We start from the raw sequence: 15,920 nt of genomic DNA, 5'->3' as shown, positions 1-15,920 counted from the left end.
GCGCAGTTTATGTTAGTTACAGTCGAGTCCGGCAGATGGCGGCAGCTGTAAAGCAGCACATTTTCCAGTTCACGGGATTCGTTCGCACCCCTGTGGCACCGGATCGCATCTGCGTCTAACAGGTTCGTTTGTTTCCAACCAGTAGCGGACGAATTTTGCGCCACCCCTCCTAGAGGGCGCCACATCTTGTGAAAACGAAAAAAAAAAAAAGGCGGACTGCAGTTCCCAATTAACGGCTCGATCGGCCAAACAACCCGGGACGCTGAAAACGACATCACGCCGAAACGAACAAACCTCGGCAAGCAAGCGCTAAGAAACGAATCTGCGCGTGCGCGTACTTGGTTCTCTGTCCAGCATTTCTTTTTTTATATCTTCTTACTCTGGACCGGCGCTATACGGAGGACTACGCAAGTCACGTCCGACGTGTGCGAACGAGCCACACTAGCACTGCTGCCAAAACCGGTGGGGGGCCCAAAGTACGGCAGCTATACCTGCCTGCCCACCCCACCTCATTACGTACACTTTCTGCTTTCATTTTCATCCCGAAACCCGGACCTCACACTTCCTCCACGAGCGGACTCTCATCCATATTCTAAACGCGCAACTGCGAGAGGAGGGCATCAAAAAAAAAAAAGAAGAGGAGGACGAGATACGGCGAGAAGTTCTACTTGGAAGCTCGATGTAGTGGCATCGAAAGAGTGATGCGACAGTTAGCCTTTTGCTCCCACGTAACTGCCCCTGTATTAAGCCAGACTCCAAGAACAGCGGTGTACTGCACGAGAATTATCGTGTACAGTCTCGGACAAAAGTCTTAAGGCCACAGCGTTCAGCTGCAGCGAAATGAACGTTCCCGGAATGCCCCGTGTGGCGGACCATTGAAAACACGAGTCAAGCGGGAAGCTTCTCGACCCCAAGAAAGCTTCTGCTAGCATTTCAAGGTCATCCGGCCTTTAATAATGCCTTAATGGCTCTGTTGTGCGCCTGAAGCGAAAAGCCTTTGGCCTTAAGACTTTTTACCAAGACTGTACCCGTACAAATGCGTCAGCGAGTATGTCGTATTCCTCACGTGGCGCAAGCGTTTTTTTTTTTTTTCAAAGCAGAAAGGCATTGCCGGGCTTGCGGGTGATTTTAACGGACACACTTTCTTTGAGTCCGCATTTCGGACAATCAAAGAAATTACGTGCTTGTTCTTAATTCGGGAGTACTGACTGTAGTGATCGTAGATAGCATGCTAATACACAATTGACGGAAAGGGTGTAACAGCGCTAGCACGCGACAAGAGGAAAGCTACACGCTTACGCTATCGTGTTCCCTTAGTTTCGCCTTAGAGCTGCTAAATTCTTACCGTCAGCATGCACCAATCAGGCCTTATCAGCCCTCTTCTCGAATACCGGGTTTTTCTCCTAACATGTTCTGCAATTTTTTTAAAAATCCCTTGGGTTACAAGATAGCTTTTTTGGAACAGCATTGTCAGCGGTGTAGCGCATCAGCACGCAGCTAAGTCCTGCTAACTGGAAGGCTCGTTAACTAATATTAGGTAGTTGACTTTCTAAACTATTACTGTTAGTCTCCTTATCTTGTGCGATACCTACAACCCACCGTAAGTAATATCCAGATCAGTCTAAGAAATTCGAAAACGCAGTTGCCCCTCGGCGCTGCAGTGGGCCAACAAACTTTGACTATTTCGACGAGTTACTTGCACTTGAGCGATTGCTTTGCCCGCAAGCTTCTCGAAAGCCCCTGCATTCTGGCGCGACATAGGCAAAATTTCTTGGGCCGCAGCCCCGAGGGTAACTGCGTGTTTCAAATTCTAAAAAGCAATGTCGATAATGCTTACGGCGGGCTACACGACTCTCAATAAACAAGGCGACTGACAGTAAAGGTTTAAAAAGTCAACCACTTAATATTAGTTAACCAGCCTTCCAGTTAGCACATCTTGGCCGTATGCCCTGCACGAATGACAATGCTATGCCCCACCAAAAAAAAGCGCTTTGCTGACTGAAAAAGCTTATTTAAAAAAATAGCAGAGCATCTTGGGTGACACAGCCGGCACAGCTTTCCATTTCACATTGCTTCGACCTGCTCATAGCCTACACGTGTACAAGGCGAACCAAGTTTGGAAACAAAAACTCTCAAACGCCCCGCATTCGCTGTGAAGGCACCAAATGTTACGCAGCGATCTCATCTTTCACGCCAAGCCGTACCCCCTCCCCCTCCACCCCCTCCCAGAGCAATCTCAGCGACGATGTACGCGCCTGGCTTCGCCGCAGGGCTGTGCGGCATTCGAAACGCACATACACAGTGTAACGCAGAGCCGGCGCGAAAATGACCGGATGGCGTGATTCTTCCTTCCTTCCGTGCGACGCAGCGCCGACCAGCCAACCCACCAACGCGCAGCGCTACCAAAGAATGGACGCGTCAGAAACGACCGAAAACAAACAAACAAGCAAACAAAAGAAGGCAGCAAACCGGTCCGGGGGCACTGCGCGAAATGAAGTTCGTTAAGGCAGCAGGAAGGGACCAAAGTTTCTCCCAATCTCCCCAAAAGGGAAACTAAGGATGGACGATCGAAACAGTCGGGAAAAAAAGAAGGGATAAGAGGGAACAAAGACGAAGGGGGAGAGGGAGGAGAGCGGGAGAAAGAAAGAAAGAAATCACGTCCGTTAGTAGGGAGGCCGTGCGAAACTTTCTTCACCACAGTAACATATACTTTAGGCCTCAGGGGTCGAGGTAGAACGAAAGGTGCAGCTGCCCATCGACCGGGGACCCAAGCTGGCTTTCCCGAAATAACACCCTTCGTAGAGCAGCAGCTCTCACCCGCACACGCAGCAAACATGCTTGCCCCTCGCAAAACTCTCCTTTACTTCGCCCTAAAAGCGCCCGGACCCCGAGCGACGGCTGTGGCTCCGAGCGGGACCTGAGCGCAAGGAGCGCTCCGTGGCCTGGGTCTCGGTTGCGAGCAGACTTTTTTCGGGGGGCCAAGGCCGTCGTTTGTTTGGAAGAGTTTTGGATAAACGCCGCAAAAAATAAAATAAAAATCCTGGCAGCTCTCTCGCTTCACAGAGGGCCGGCCTGTATATCCGAACGACGCCAGATGGAAGTGACAGGCGCGCCGCGCCGGCTGTATATATTGAAACGCTGCACGAAGATTCCGACGAGAATGGCGCGTGGCAAAACAAACACGGGATGCCGAGATGAAAATGGATACGGGCCGAAGTAATATAAGGATTCGAGGTTGATCCGATTGCATTGTATATATATATATATATATATATATATATATATATATATATATATATATATATATATATATATATATATATATATATATATATATAGATATATATATATATATATATATATATATACTATATATATATATATATATAATATATATATATATATATATATATATACTGGTTCTGGCAGTCTTGATGCCATAGGTAGCATAAGAGGGCTCTCGCACAGTTTCCGCCCTCGCCGTTAGATGACGTTCTACGTCACACTCGAGTTATTACAGGACGTGCTACGTCCACCGCTATGGACGAGGGTGGCGCTGGTGAACACTCTCAAGGTTCGCTTACACGCAAAACATAAATACCCACGAAAGCAGCAGACTGGACAGCCGTCGCCGTAGCTCAGTTGGTAAGAGCAGCCGACGCGATATTCGGCGGTCGTGGGTTCGGATCCCACCGGTGGCATGGTTGTTTTTTCTGCTGCTTTATAAGTAATTCTCTTTAAGCGATAGATTAATCTTAGTATCATTATCCCACTAATTGCCCTGCCCCTCCCCCATCCCCTTTTGTTATAATTAAGTTATAACCGCAGAAGTAGCCTCAAAGCAACAGCGCCCCTCAAACAGTCGCTCCTGAAACCGCCAGGCGAGGAGAGATAAAAGGATAGAAGAGGGGGAAAGCAAGAGCGCCGTGTTATTCAGTTTTTACCATCTCCTCGTAATGAGCCCTTCGAAGTCATCCAAATTTAATCAGCGACTTGCTAACTGCATAACTGGACAGCGGCAAGACTGAGCTTGACATCAATTATGCCCAGCCAGATGCACTCTTTCCTTTCCTCAAGAGGGTGCAAAGTGAGGTAACTTCATGAACACGTTCGGTTCGAAACCCGTCAACGGGAAACCTCGAGGAACCGGTCTAACGCAATGCAACCTGCGTTAAAAGCCGGAGCGGAGAATAAAGGAGGGAGAGAGCGTAAAAGGGACGGACCTGGGCGAGTCCTTGGAGAGCCCCTGCGAAGACAGCACGAGGTCGGTGAAGGAGGGGGAAGGCCTCCTGGCCCTCCAGGCTCCCCTGGGCCGACTCTGTCTCGGGGCGCTCCAGCATGAAGGTGGTCTTCTTCAGGGGAACCTGCACACGGAGAGGGAAAGGGAAAAAACAAGGTCAACACGCGAGAAACATTGAAGAGTGTACATCTCTTGCTAAGTAACTCAAAACACATTAGGGAGTTTTGGAATACGGGGACCCTGTCCCTATAGAGGAACAAGGTCCCTACATGGTTATAGCGCGGCGCCAGCGCGCATGCGCCTGAACGATAATGCCCCTCGAGGGTCACTGCACTGCGTACTGACGCCCCACTATTCAACTATCCCCCTAAACGACAGGGTCGCCGTATTCTAAATCTCCCTATTATAAAAGGCTCCTCAAAACATTTGCCGAGAGGTTCCTTTTTTTCGTGATTCTTTATTCTGCGGAATGGAGCGCATACCAAGTAAAAGAAAAGTTAGACACAACGTTTAAAACAACTGTATTAAGTTGCATTACGTTACATACAACTTTAAAAAATTATACTACGTTCTAATGCGTATGCTATGGTGCTCGGTTGTATATGTGTAATATGTGTGCTATGGTTGTAATATGTCTACTATGGCGATATGCTAGAAGCCCGTGTACGGTACGATGTCAGCACGCGTTACACAACCCTAGGTGCTGAAATTATCCGGAGCCCTCCACTACGACGTCCCCTGATAGCCTGAGTCGCTTTGGGACGTCAAGTCCTATAAACAAACCTATTCTTTTTCTACAGTGAACATAGATCACCACACATAATTCCCCCGCGCCCAATAAATCATTTATAACTGAAGTAACTTCAGTAACATTGTTCTGCTTTTCGTTTCGGCATGTAAACAATAATTATGACGTCGTAGATAAGGTTATGATGTAACATGCGCGGGATGGAGACACAGCAGAAATCCGGTGTCTCCACCTCCTTAATCGCCGTATATTTTCAGCGATTCCCACAACCATGTGGACTGGCGACCTCACCGGGTAAAAAGTAAACAAATTATACAAACAATAAAGAGAAAGAGGGTGGCAGGATCCCGAAACACAGAAACTAACGCGAGTCGAAGACACAAAACAATCGCGCGACGTTCTAAGCAAACTCTACCAAACGGCACAACCAACACCGCCAAGGCCCAAAACTAAACCGAGGAAGACCGTTACTCAAGGTAGCCAGCATCGCTACAAAGAGCAGCCAACTACGAAACAAACAGTACGCAATACACGGCTAGAAGCACTTCAGCGCAGGAGAGAGTGCTCACGGAAAAAGTCCCACCTTCGTCGACGGAGGGATCAATTTCGATTCTCGCCCAAGAGAGAAGTCCAGCGCTCGCTTGTTCACTTACACGCTTGCGGAGTCGTACAGGTTTAAGAAGCGCATTTTGTTTGTTTATTTACTTCCTTCCTTATGTGACATTCTCTATTTTTCTCCAACCCGGAGTCTCTCTCTTCTTTTTGTTTTTACAACGAACGCATCTCACGCGAATGCACACCCTTACAAAAATGGTCTATAGACAGTCTACAAACTTTCTATAGACAAAAGCCTACTAAAAGTGTACAGTCACAAATCTATAGGTTGCATATAGACTGTCTATAGGATTTGTATTGCCTACAGGCTGTTCTCTGGGGTTTGTCTACAGACAGTCTATAAACTTTATAGACAGAAGTCTATGGAAAGTCTATAGACTGTCTAAAACAATTTTTGTAAGGGGCAGCACTCAGCCGAAGGGAGCAAAGACCAACCGGCTATACGCCGAATGCAGCGTGGCGCCTGAAATCGAGGCGAAATGGATCGATCGAGGTTACACCTATCAACACTCCATACGCCCATGCCTGTGCACGGGTATACGAGCTGTCTTCCGCGTTGACAGATATGCCTTCGCCGCAGACGCTGAGTGTATACACACACGCAGGCCTATACTGAGCAGCGGACCATTCAATCTTCCGCGACGCCGCCCGCGATTCATCAATATCCTTCCCCCTGGCGACAAGGAACGCGTCACGAAGTTTCCCGACTCGACGAGACAGCGCCTGTCTTCGAAACGCTTCCTGCCCTGGGCGTAACGAAAGGCAAATAGAAAAAGGCTCTCTCCACAGAACCACGCCTACAGGCCCGCGCGCTCAGAACACTCCCCATGGTGGTCGGTACAGAAGTATTGGGCTCTTAAAAGCAGACTAGACGCTGGAGTTGCGCAACAGAACGCGCACGAAAACTAGAAAACTTTGCTAACATTGTGTTAACCCGACAGGGATCAGCACGCTCTCCGAAAAAGCATACTGTTCGTTTCATATTCACCGCTATCAACGGAGATGGCGCGGTTTTGAGCAGAGGAGTCAGGGCCACAAGACGGCGTACTGTGAAGTAGCGCTGCTTTTCAAAATCCAGTTCATAGCAGCTATAGAGCAGAGTTGTACCGGAGCATTTTATACAGCGGGTGAATTCCTTGAATTAGGTCGTTTTTTGCCCGGAAAGCCAACGGCACTCGGGCTGGGTTATTTGTGACAACCCTGGAAGTTGTCCCGGGCTACTACGAAGTTGTTATGAATATGTTATGCTGAACAACCGTACACTGACCACATCGAGGGCGAGAAAGGCGAGCCAAAACAGCCGCTATACAAAGCGCACAAGGAGATAACTCTACCGTTCTCCCATACGCAACCTCTTCCCTTTCCCGCTAGCCGACGTGGCAGCCATTATGGTGACGCCTCCTGTTAGCCAACCGTGAGAATTCTCGGGGCGCAGTAATTTGGCAACAACTATCTTTCCCAGACCATGCGATTCAAACCGGTATCATGACAGGCGCTGAAAAGAACATCTCTGAAACGCTTTTAGATCAGAGTGCTCAGAAGTACGAAAATGGCGTTTTTTAAAACATATTTCAAGGCATGCTGAAAGACAGTCATTAATTTTGTGCCTTTTGTTTGTGAAAGCATTCTTGTCCTTATAAAAATGGTCTATAGACAGTCTATAGACTTCATATCAAATCTATTGCCTTTCTATAGGTATTTCTTTTTCTCTATTCATAGAAAAAGTGTACTAAATGTGTGTGGCCATAAATCCATAGATTGTCTATAGGCTGTCTACGGGATTTGTATTGCCTATACACTGCTCTCAAGGAATGGTCGATAGCCAGCCTATAGACTTTATAGACACAAGTCTATGAACGGTCTATAGAGTGTCTAAAGAAATGTTTGTAAGGATGGCAGTACCGTGATGGAGCCGCACTGAGGGTAAGACCTCCCACTCGCACTTTATCGCCCCCCTCCCCCTTATCGCCCTGGAATTCGATATCTAGCAGGGCCAGCATACTCTACATAGACAGCCCATTTTAATTCCGCTCCAGTTCGCCCTTAATCGCCGGCTCAATCTCAGTCGCCACACGCGCCCCTGATATCCCCTGGGAAAAGGACACTCCACACACATCACGTGACAAGAATGGGAGAGACTATGCGAAAAAAACAAAACAAGAAGGGTCGTTGCATTGTACCGACCTCGTCGGACTTTTCGTCGGCGACAGCGCAACAATGCAGCCACATTAGGGTGCACATACTAGCAGCACGCTGTTCAGAGAGGAGCCATTAGGGATGCCCGCGGCTCCTCGCAACTGAGCGACTCCGCAACAAGCTCGCTGTACACGGGGAAACGGCCGCGCTCGCTAAGGCCGTAGTCTGTTGCCGTATTGAGCTCCGAGTCCCGTGTGCTCTATTGCATTCTGCGCGTAATGGAACTCGCCCGTTGAGGGGCTATATACCGGCCAAGGCGGTAAAAGGTTGCCGTCACCCCAAACAAAGGCGGAGAAGGCGGTATAGTACGAGGGCTAGCGAAACATTTCTGAGGGCATGCACTTAAGTCTGCTCGCGTGCAGGAATGCGAAAGCATGCAACTTTCCACAACGCGGGTTTTTTTCCCCGACGGCAGTACGCGTGGTGCTTTTAAATATTTTAAAAAATTTTCTACTGTATCTTATATTTACCTTCATTATTTTATTTTACATTCTTCCCGATTGTTATTTTCATTCCTTTTTAATGTTTTTGCTTTTTATTACGTTTTATTTTGATGACGTCATCAGTTTGACTGACGGCTATAGCGTGACACTTTTCTGCGAACACCCCAGCTGGCGAGTCATGAGCCTATAAAGGCATTCGCCTTTAAAAGTGTGCAACCCACACGCGAAGTGTTACAGAGGCGTTTAGGCGAGCGAGCTTTCGAGAACGAGAGAGGCCACGTGGCAAATGATACGAGCCAGAGAAAGAGAGAGAAACGCACTTAGAACGACGAACCCCGCGGACTGTACCGTAAAAGACTTCGCGGATGGCAATGCGGCTGAACCGAGAGACAATCTGACTTAAGGTCGGCCAAGCGCAACTATCGAAAACCGTTCTCTTTAAGAGCGAGAGCGTAATCATTAGGCGAAGAGAAAAAAGTGCGTTCACCGAGAACTGTCGCACTCTTAGACGGTGCCCGCGCGGAGTGCTTAGCGAGGCATACTTCGAAAGCAAGCAGGCCTCAAGTTGTAACACCCTAGACAAAAGTTTAAGGGTCAGAGTGGCTTTTCTTGCATACGATGTGGAGAACAAGTCCATGGAGGAGCCCGCTTGGAGCGCTCCCACGCAAGAGATTTGGAGGCTAGCGAACCCCGTAAAGCCTGTTCGTGCTGTTAGGGATGTTTTTGTTAGTTTCCACGCGTCTCAAGTTGATTGCGACCCTTAATCTGCGCCAGAAAATAGGAGAAATTCTGAAGTCACACGGTCCACAAACGACGGCAAATGCGTCCGCATCAATGCCACCGAGGGGGTACGGTACGTTCTGGCTGTACTAAATTTCGCGCGCTACGCAGAAAAGAAAAAAAAAGACACAAAAACAAAACAAAAATTTCAGGCATCTTATAGGGCAGCCCAATACGGACGTGGCGACCAAAGCTCTCGCCTGTAATGTTGCAATGCCGTACACAGGGTGTTACGAAAGGCTGTGTGGGTGTGCAACGCAGCCCTGCATCTTGAAACAAATCTGGAAGCGGGCTCCTCTTGCGCAAAAGTGCGTGGAAGATCGCACAGATGGCGGTACAGTTACACACGCATAGTTTCGTAATCTTGTTACATGTACGCTATACATACATAACCAGAGCGCAAAAGGGACGTGGCTGTTGGTGCTGCAACACGACGAGGCATGTATTAGCGAGACGGGTAGCATAGCCAGCCGCGCAAACATGCAGCGAAGCGGTGGTGGGGGGGGGGGGGGGGGCAAGCATCTGAGGAGGGCGGGGGGGTAGACGCATTCCGAATGCGCCTGCAAAGCATGACCGCGATGAAGACACAGGACGCCCGGAGATTAAACAGCGGCACGTCTTTCTTCTAAGGTCCCACGAGAAATAGGGGTGACGCGACAGGTGCGCGCGAGGGTGCAAAGTGATTCTCGGAATTTATTGGCCAGATGCGACTCCTTTCATGCGTTTTTGGCCCTGTAAAAAGGGCCGGGCAGCGGAGGGACAAATTCCCCTCAACGAAGAAACTCCAGCCAATGGCATCGACTGATTACCACGAAGTCTCAGTTAATCGTTAATCAGTGGTTATCCCTGAACACCTGCTAGCTCACTGTCATGTCATGCTACCAGGTGCAAGAGGAAAAACCGGTTGACGCCATTGGCTGGACAGCCTCCTCTGAGGGGAATTAGCCGCTGCGCTCTTGAGTTGTATCCGACTATAGACAGCAGCGGGAACGAACTATAATCGCTTCCATACATGGGCTCCATAAGACTCACCGATGGCGCCTGCTAGGTCGGCAGCGCTTCTGTCCAGCAATAAGCGGATAGTGAACTTTGCCAAAGAGTTACTTGCGCTACACTTACCTTATGAACAGGAGGATATGACCAAAAACTACTGTTGTGAAAAAAAAAATGGACTGCAATCCATAGTCACAAAGGTGTAATAACAAAGATAAAAGACCCCGGACCAGGGCTTATTTTTCTTTAACGACGAAGTTTCTGTGGAAGCTGTACAGCTTTACTTCGCAGCCCTATGGCTGTGCTTGGGTGGATGCCAAAAATTACAGGATTCCACTTAAGTCTGCTTAAGAGCTGAAATGCGAAGGCTTTTCCCTTTCCTTTCTTTCTCCCTTCCTTTTTCATTCGATTTATTTTGTATTATTGTAGTTGTTTTTATCTTTAATTAAATTGAAGTTTATTTTCTTTTTCATTTCGTGTTTTCCTTTCTTATCCTAAGTAAGCTTATTCTCACGCATTTACATCGTTTTTCGTCGAATGAGTCACACAAAACCTGCTTCAAACACATTAATTTTTATTAATTCAATTTAATTAACCAATTACGATTAATCAACCAAACTTTTCCCATTTCGAGATCTACCCACGCACTACCTAACACAATCAAACTTTTGCACATTTATATCCACAGATCGACATAATCGTGCCGACAAAACTTGCGGACACTTTTTGCTGACGCCGCATAACCATATAAAAATCTTTCCCGTTAATAAGCAGTTGTTCTTTTATTACGAATCCACTCCAGCTTGGGGGATCCCCGTCAACATTGGCCCAAACACGGAAAGCTTCATAGGTAGTGCGGGGATACAAATATCCGCACAGGATCATCGACGCACGCGTTTTTCGCCCGGACAAGCAATCTCTCTCCGCTTATGGAATACACTGGACTGTTGGTTGCGGGTGACACTGAACAAAACCAACATGCACAGACCTATACCGAAACAATAGGCGCACGAAGAGAAAAAAAAAAACAGCGCGAATCCAACGTGGCGGAAAACTAGGTGCACTCACTATATACGGACCAGCCCACCACCGTCCAATCATTCCGCCTCCACGCACCGAGGGGCGCGCCCATCGTCCCTTTTGTGGACATTGGATGGGGCGGCCACAAAGAAAGGATCCCGTTCCGCATCGAGTGGCACGCGGAGGCATTTTGTTCGGCCGCTTTGTCGGGACGCGTCGGAGCGGCAACGAGGGGCGTGTTTTATTATATACGGCGACCAAGGCGCCGTCCGAAGGCAACGTCGGTCTCTCTCGTATAACGCCGGAAGACCACGCTAAGACGGTTGTCCCCACCGTTTCCTTATCAGTCGTCGTGCAGAAGGTGCAGGAAGGACCGAGCACGAAAATCACCGATAAAACCCGAAAATGCATTTACAAAAACTTCTTTAGACACTCTATAGACTGCCCATAGACTTCTGTCTATAAAGTCTATAGACTGACCATAGACTTCAGTCTTTAAAGTCTATGCATTGCCTATTGACGAACCCTAGAGAACGGTCTATAGGCGATACAAATCATATAGACAGCCTACAGACAATCTACAGATTTATGGTCATACATTTTTAGTACACTTCTGTCTATAGGCAGTCTATAGGCTACGAATAGACAAAAAGAAATATCTATACGCAGGCAACAGAGTCTATAAGAAGTTTGTAGTGAAGGGTCTGACGGAATCCCGTCTGATCGGGATGGTACATGATTGTGAACAGCTCATTCTGAGCAAGGCTCTCGTGTAGAAGCCAAAACGTCATTCCATCACTATTTTCAGTCGATTCGACTTGCTAATATCATCTATAAGAAGGGTAAAGACTGTCTATAGGCCATTTTTATATGGGCACAAACCCCAAGATCTAGCGGTGCGTAAGTTGTGCAATACTGGACCGATCAATCTCGTTGCAATGGTCAGGAACCGTTAGCCATACGGGAGATTATACCAACAGCCAGGAACACAAAAGGCGTGCCCGCGGCTGGGCTATTAGTCAGGCCCCGGGGGTTTTCACTACCCGGCGCCGTTAAAACTCCGGAGAAAGTCCCCATCGCCGTAAAACCGGAAAGCTTTATGGGCTATAGCGTCAGCTGGCGTCGAACACAAGACTATAGCGGAGAACCGATGCCCACGAATGATAAACGATGAAACTCGCGCATGGAGGCGCCACGCAAAGCGCAAACAGATGACGTCTGTTACGAGGGCAAATCGCGTTCGCGACACAACTCTCGCATCAAGGAACATATATTCAATTCGCTGCCATCGAATACAACGAATTCGGCGCAAGGAATGGCGGCGGGGGACGAAGAAAAAGGACTTCACAAATCCCACATGGCGACTTTTTTCTCTCTCAATAGTTCGTAAGCCTCTCTTTCCGAGAAAACAGAGGTTGAGCGGTGAGCCTGCACGACAAAATGCGCTTCGCGTCTTTGTCACACACACGTGCGCCCAAGCGGGACTTTCTCAAAGGACACCGCGGAAGATGTGCTCGAATCACGCGAGGGGCCACAAAGGCACCCGACTGCCTTTGACACCTTCTGGGACGGTTCCAGTGAGGTGCGGCCTTCTGCAGTTATGCATTAAGTACACAGTAAGACTAAAGCGGTAACCCTGGTCTAATCATGCACACTATTTTGCGACCTCCAAGACAACACGTTTCTCTTACAAAAATGGTCCAAAGACTGTCTACAGGCTTCTTAGAGAGTAATTATAAGAGCCAGTCACTAAAACATAACCTTCCATCACTACTACTACTAATACTACTACTACAACTACTCATAATAATAATAACAACAATAACAATAATAATAATTGGTTTTTGGGGAAAGGAAGTGGCTCAGTATCTGTCTCATATATCGTTGGACACCTGAACCGCGCCGTAAGGGAAGGAATAAAGGAGAGAGAGAAGGAAGAAGGGAAGAGAGAGGGGTGCCGTAGTGGAGGGCTCCGGAATAACTTCGACCACCTGGGGATCTTTAACGTGCGCTGACATCGCACAGCACCTTAGCGTTTTGCCTCCATTACTACTAAACAGGTACAGTTATGATACTAGGCCCACGCTAAACCAGTTGAGGAAACAATTTCTTAAGATTTCAGAACAAAAATCGCATGAACAATGCTCTGATTACTAGTCTTAGGTAAAATATCTGTCGAAGTAGTTGTGCTTTTCTCACAGTGCACTTGTCTGCTGTACTTTATTGCCCTTTTTTAATTTACATATGTGCTGTGGTGTTTTAAATATTGCATAACTGGCAAGTGTGCCATTTCAAGTAGTTCCGGCTGTCGTGTATGAGAAATCTGTTAGGAGACGTCTTATGGCTTAATGACTTGATTGCCATGTTTGATTGCACGATTTATTTATTGGAGCTACAATGCTTTATATACTGCATATATTGCTTTTTAAGCGCTTGCGTAGCGCACATATGGGCACGTCGGTTCGTGAAATGCAGCGGATTCTTGGTAATTCCAAACTCGCTTAACTCGAACCTCCGGTTTATCCGAAACGACGCGGGTTGCTCCCGTAAACATCGCGTCCACAAAGAATAAGCTTGGCTCCCACTTAATCCAAACTGCGCGCGATTCAAACAGTTTTCACCCCATTCAAAACTTCGAATAATCGAGATTCGACTTTAGTTTAGTTTTAGACACTCCGGTATCGCACGTGATAAACGCAGGGCGGTACAGTTAGGTTAACGCAAAGAGCAGATCAGTGGCGGTTCGGTTTACGAGGGTGACCGTAGCGGATGATTCCGTATCGGTGATGATTTTTTATGGCGCAAGGGCATCTGTGGCAAAAGAGCGCCATGACACAAGGTTGTACCTTCTACTCAAGGTGGGGTCAGAGACCCATTTCCCAGGCATTTTATCATCATAATTAAATAGTTTTTAGGCGCAAAAAAGGACAAGACACATAGGGTAGGTGACAGGACGAAGCGCCAACTTCCAACTGATTTTATTGCATGCGTGAAACGTACTTAAATAGCTTGTCGTCACATGTGCAGATAGGTCACCTAAAGCTCAAGTACGACTTGATAAGGCGCGTGACCAAGCTTTAGGTGACCCATCTGCACATGTGACGACAAGCTATTTAAGTACGTTTCACGCATGCAATAAAATCAGTTGGAAGTTGGCGCTTCGTCCTGTCACCCACCCTATGTGTCTTGTCCTTTTTTGCGCCTAAAAACTAATTATGAACCAAAACCAACTAGCCCAGCAGCAAGTGCTCTTAGATTTTATCATCAATAAGCCGAGCACGAGGCAGGCGAAACCTTGTACCCATTGCATCACCGGTGAGTACCCGGCGGCACTGGGGATCGAACCGCGCACCTCCCGCATGCGAGGAGGACGCTCAAGCGACTAGGTCACCGCTGCGGTAAGGATTCCGTATTAATCTCGAGCGAACAACTGGGATCCCTCAACGTGCGCTGACACTGATCAGCACACGGGCGCTTTGACACCACAGGTCTCCATCTAAATGCGGCCGCCGAAGTGAGGATTCGATCCCGCGACCTTGAGCTTCCGGAGCCGAACGACCATGAGCCACCAAGGCAGGGTATAGCAGAAGAGAGGTGAAATCCGTTCGACGCGATGAGGGCGCCGAGGGGGAAAAAAAAACGAGATTATAGAATCAGAAAGGCATAATCACGCTTACCTAATCAGGGTACACGTTTTCCCGCAGTCCGACGCAGACGCGAAGCGCACAAGGCGTATGTGCAGCGGCTACCACCGAGGAGAGTGCCGTGCTCGCAAGCAATACCCACCACCACTCACAGACACACGGCTCTCTCACCCTTCGGAAACGAGCGCCGGAAAATGTTTTAACCCTCACCTCCTCTCTCTCCCATCCACCTCCTCACCCTGTTCTTGACTGTTTATCTTGTCTCGCTTGGAGCTTTTGTTTCTACTTCCCTCGCCAGCAGCGGCCACCAGGAGGGAGGAAGGAAGGAAGGCAATCGTCGAGGGTTCGACACAAGCTGCGGTCACGCTCCTATAAGCGTCGCAGCCCTGGGCTTCGCGTGTGTAGTATGCGGTACAAGCTAGCAGCTCGGTTGCGCAGAGCGGCGGCGTTTGAAACATCGCAGCAGTGCGTACACGTGCTCGTGAGTGTGGGCCCATGTGTTTATTCGAGCTGTATAGTGCTGTTCAAAAACTACCCCCCCCCCCTTTTTTCCGCCCTATAAAAGAAAAAAAAACAGACAGCGCGGCAAGCCGGAATAAGAGCGGCTAGACCGTCACTGAGAGGCTGCTAGCTGGGTTGGCGTGACTGCATAGTTAAAGAAAAAAAAAAGAACGTTAGAGATCACTGCGGCGACCCGCATTGGGAGAATGCGAAAGCACTGACACCTCCTCAGCACTCGTCGCCTCTCTTCACATTTACTCTGATTACGCCCCATTCACCTCAATCACACGCTTTGTTTTTCAAATTTGGCGTCATTGCTGCTTTTCCGCCTCCCCCCCCCCCCCCATTCTTCTGCACGACTTCTGCTTCTAATTAATCTATGTCAATAAAACTCTTCGTTAAAACGTTTATTTCCACTCCTCTGCCTTTTTTGTCACTATTTTACCGTCCACAGTTGTTTTCCCGTTCACCCACTATATATCGATGTCCGCGCTTTTTTGACGGTTTTTCGACGTTTTTGGCTCTAATCTAATTAACTAATCATCCTATCGACATAATTTATTTTGCCCACCATTCTCACATCGTCCTCTATAAATTACTACCGTTCGTTTGATCCTACCTCTTCTGAGAACGCCACGACTGCTGCGGACACGTTTTGATGACACGACCTCGCCGACACAGCCAAGTAATGCTGTCGCATTGAAAAGACTGCTCTTCCACTGTGATGCATTTCTGGGAGC

General features: G+C 48.1%; 1 protein-coding gene across 1 annotated transcript in view; it reads right to left on the bottom strand.

The window, feature by feature from the left end:
• The window catches only part of LOC144104475 (uncharacterized), a 212,759-nt gene that overhangs the window by 60,298 nt on the left and 136,541 nt on the right, over positions 1–15,920 (bottom strand). Inside the window, 2 exon segments of the mRNA XM_077637516.1 lie at positions 4,224–4,279; positions 4,281–4,364. Coding sequence (XP_077493642.1) covers positions 4,224–4,279; positions 4,281–4,364 — 140 coding nt within the window.

The sequence above is a fragment of the Amblyomma americanum genome, chromosome 9 (assembly GCF_052857255.1).
Source record: "Amblyomma americanum isolate KBUSLIRL-KWMA chromosome 9, ASM5285725v1, whole genome shotgun sequence".
Lineage (NCBI taxonomy): Eukaryota > Metazoa > Arthropoda > Arachnida > Ixodida > Ixodidae > Amblyomma > Amblyomma americanum.
This window is presented reverse-complemented; position numbering and strand designations above follow the sequence as displayed.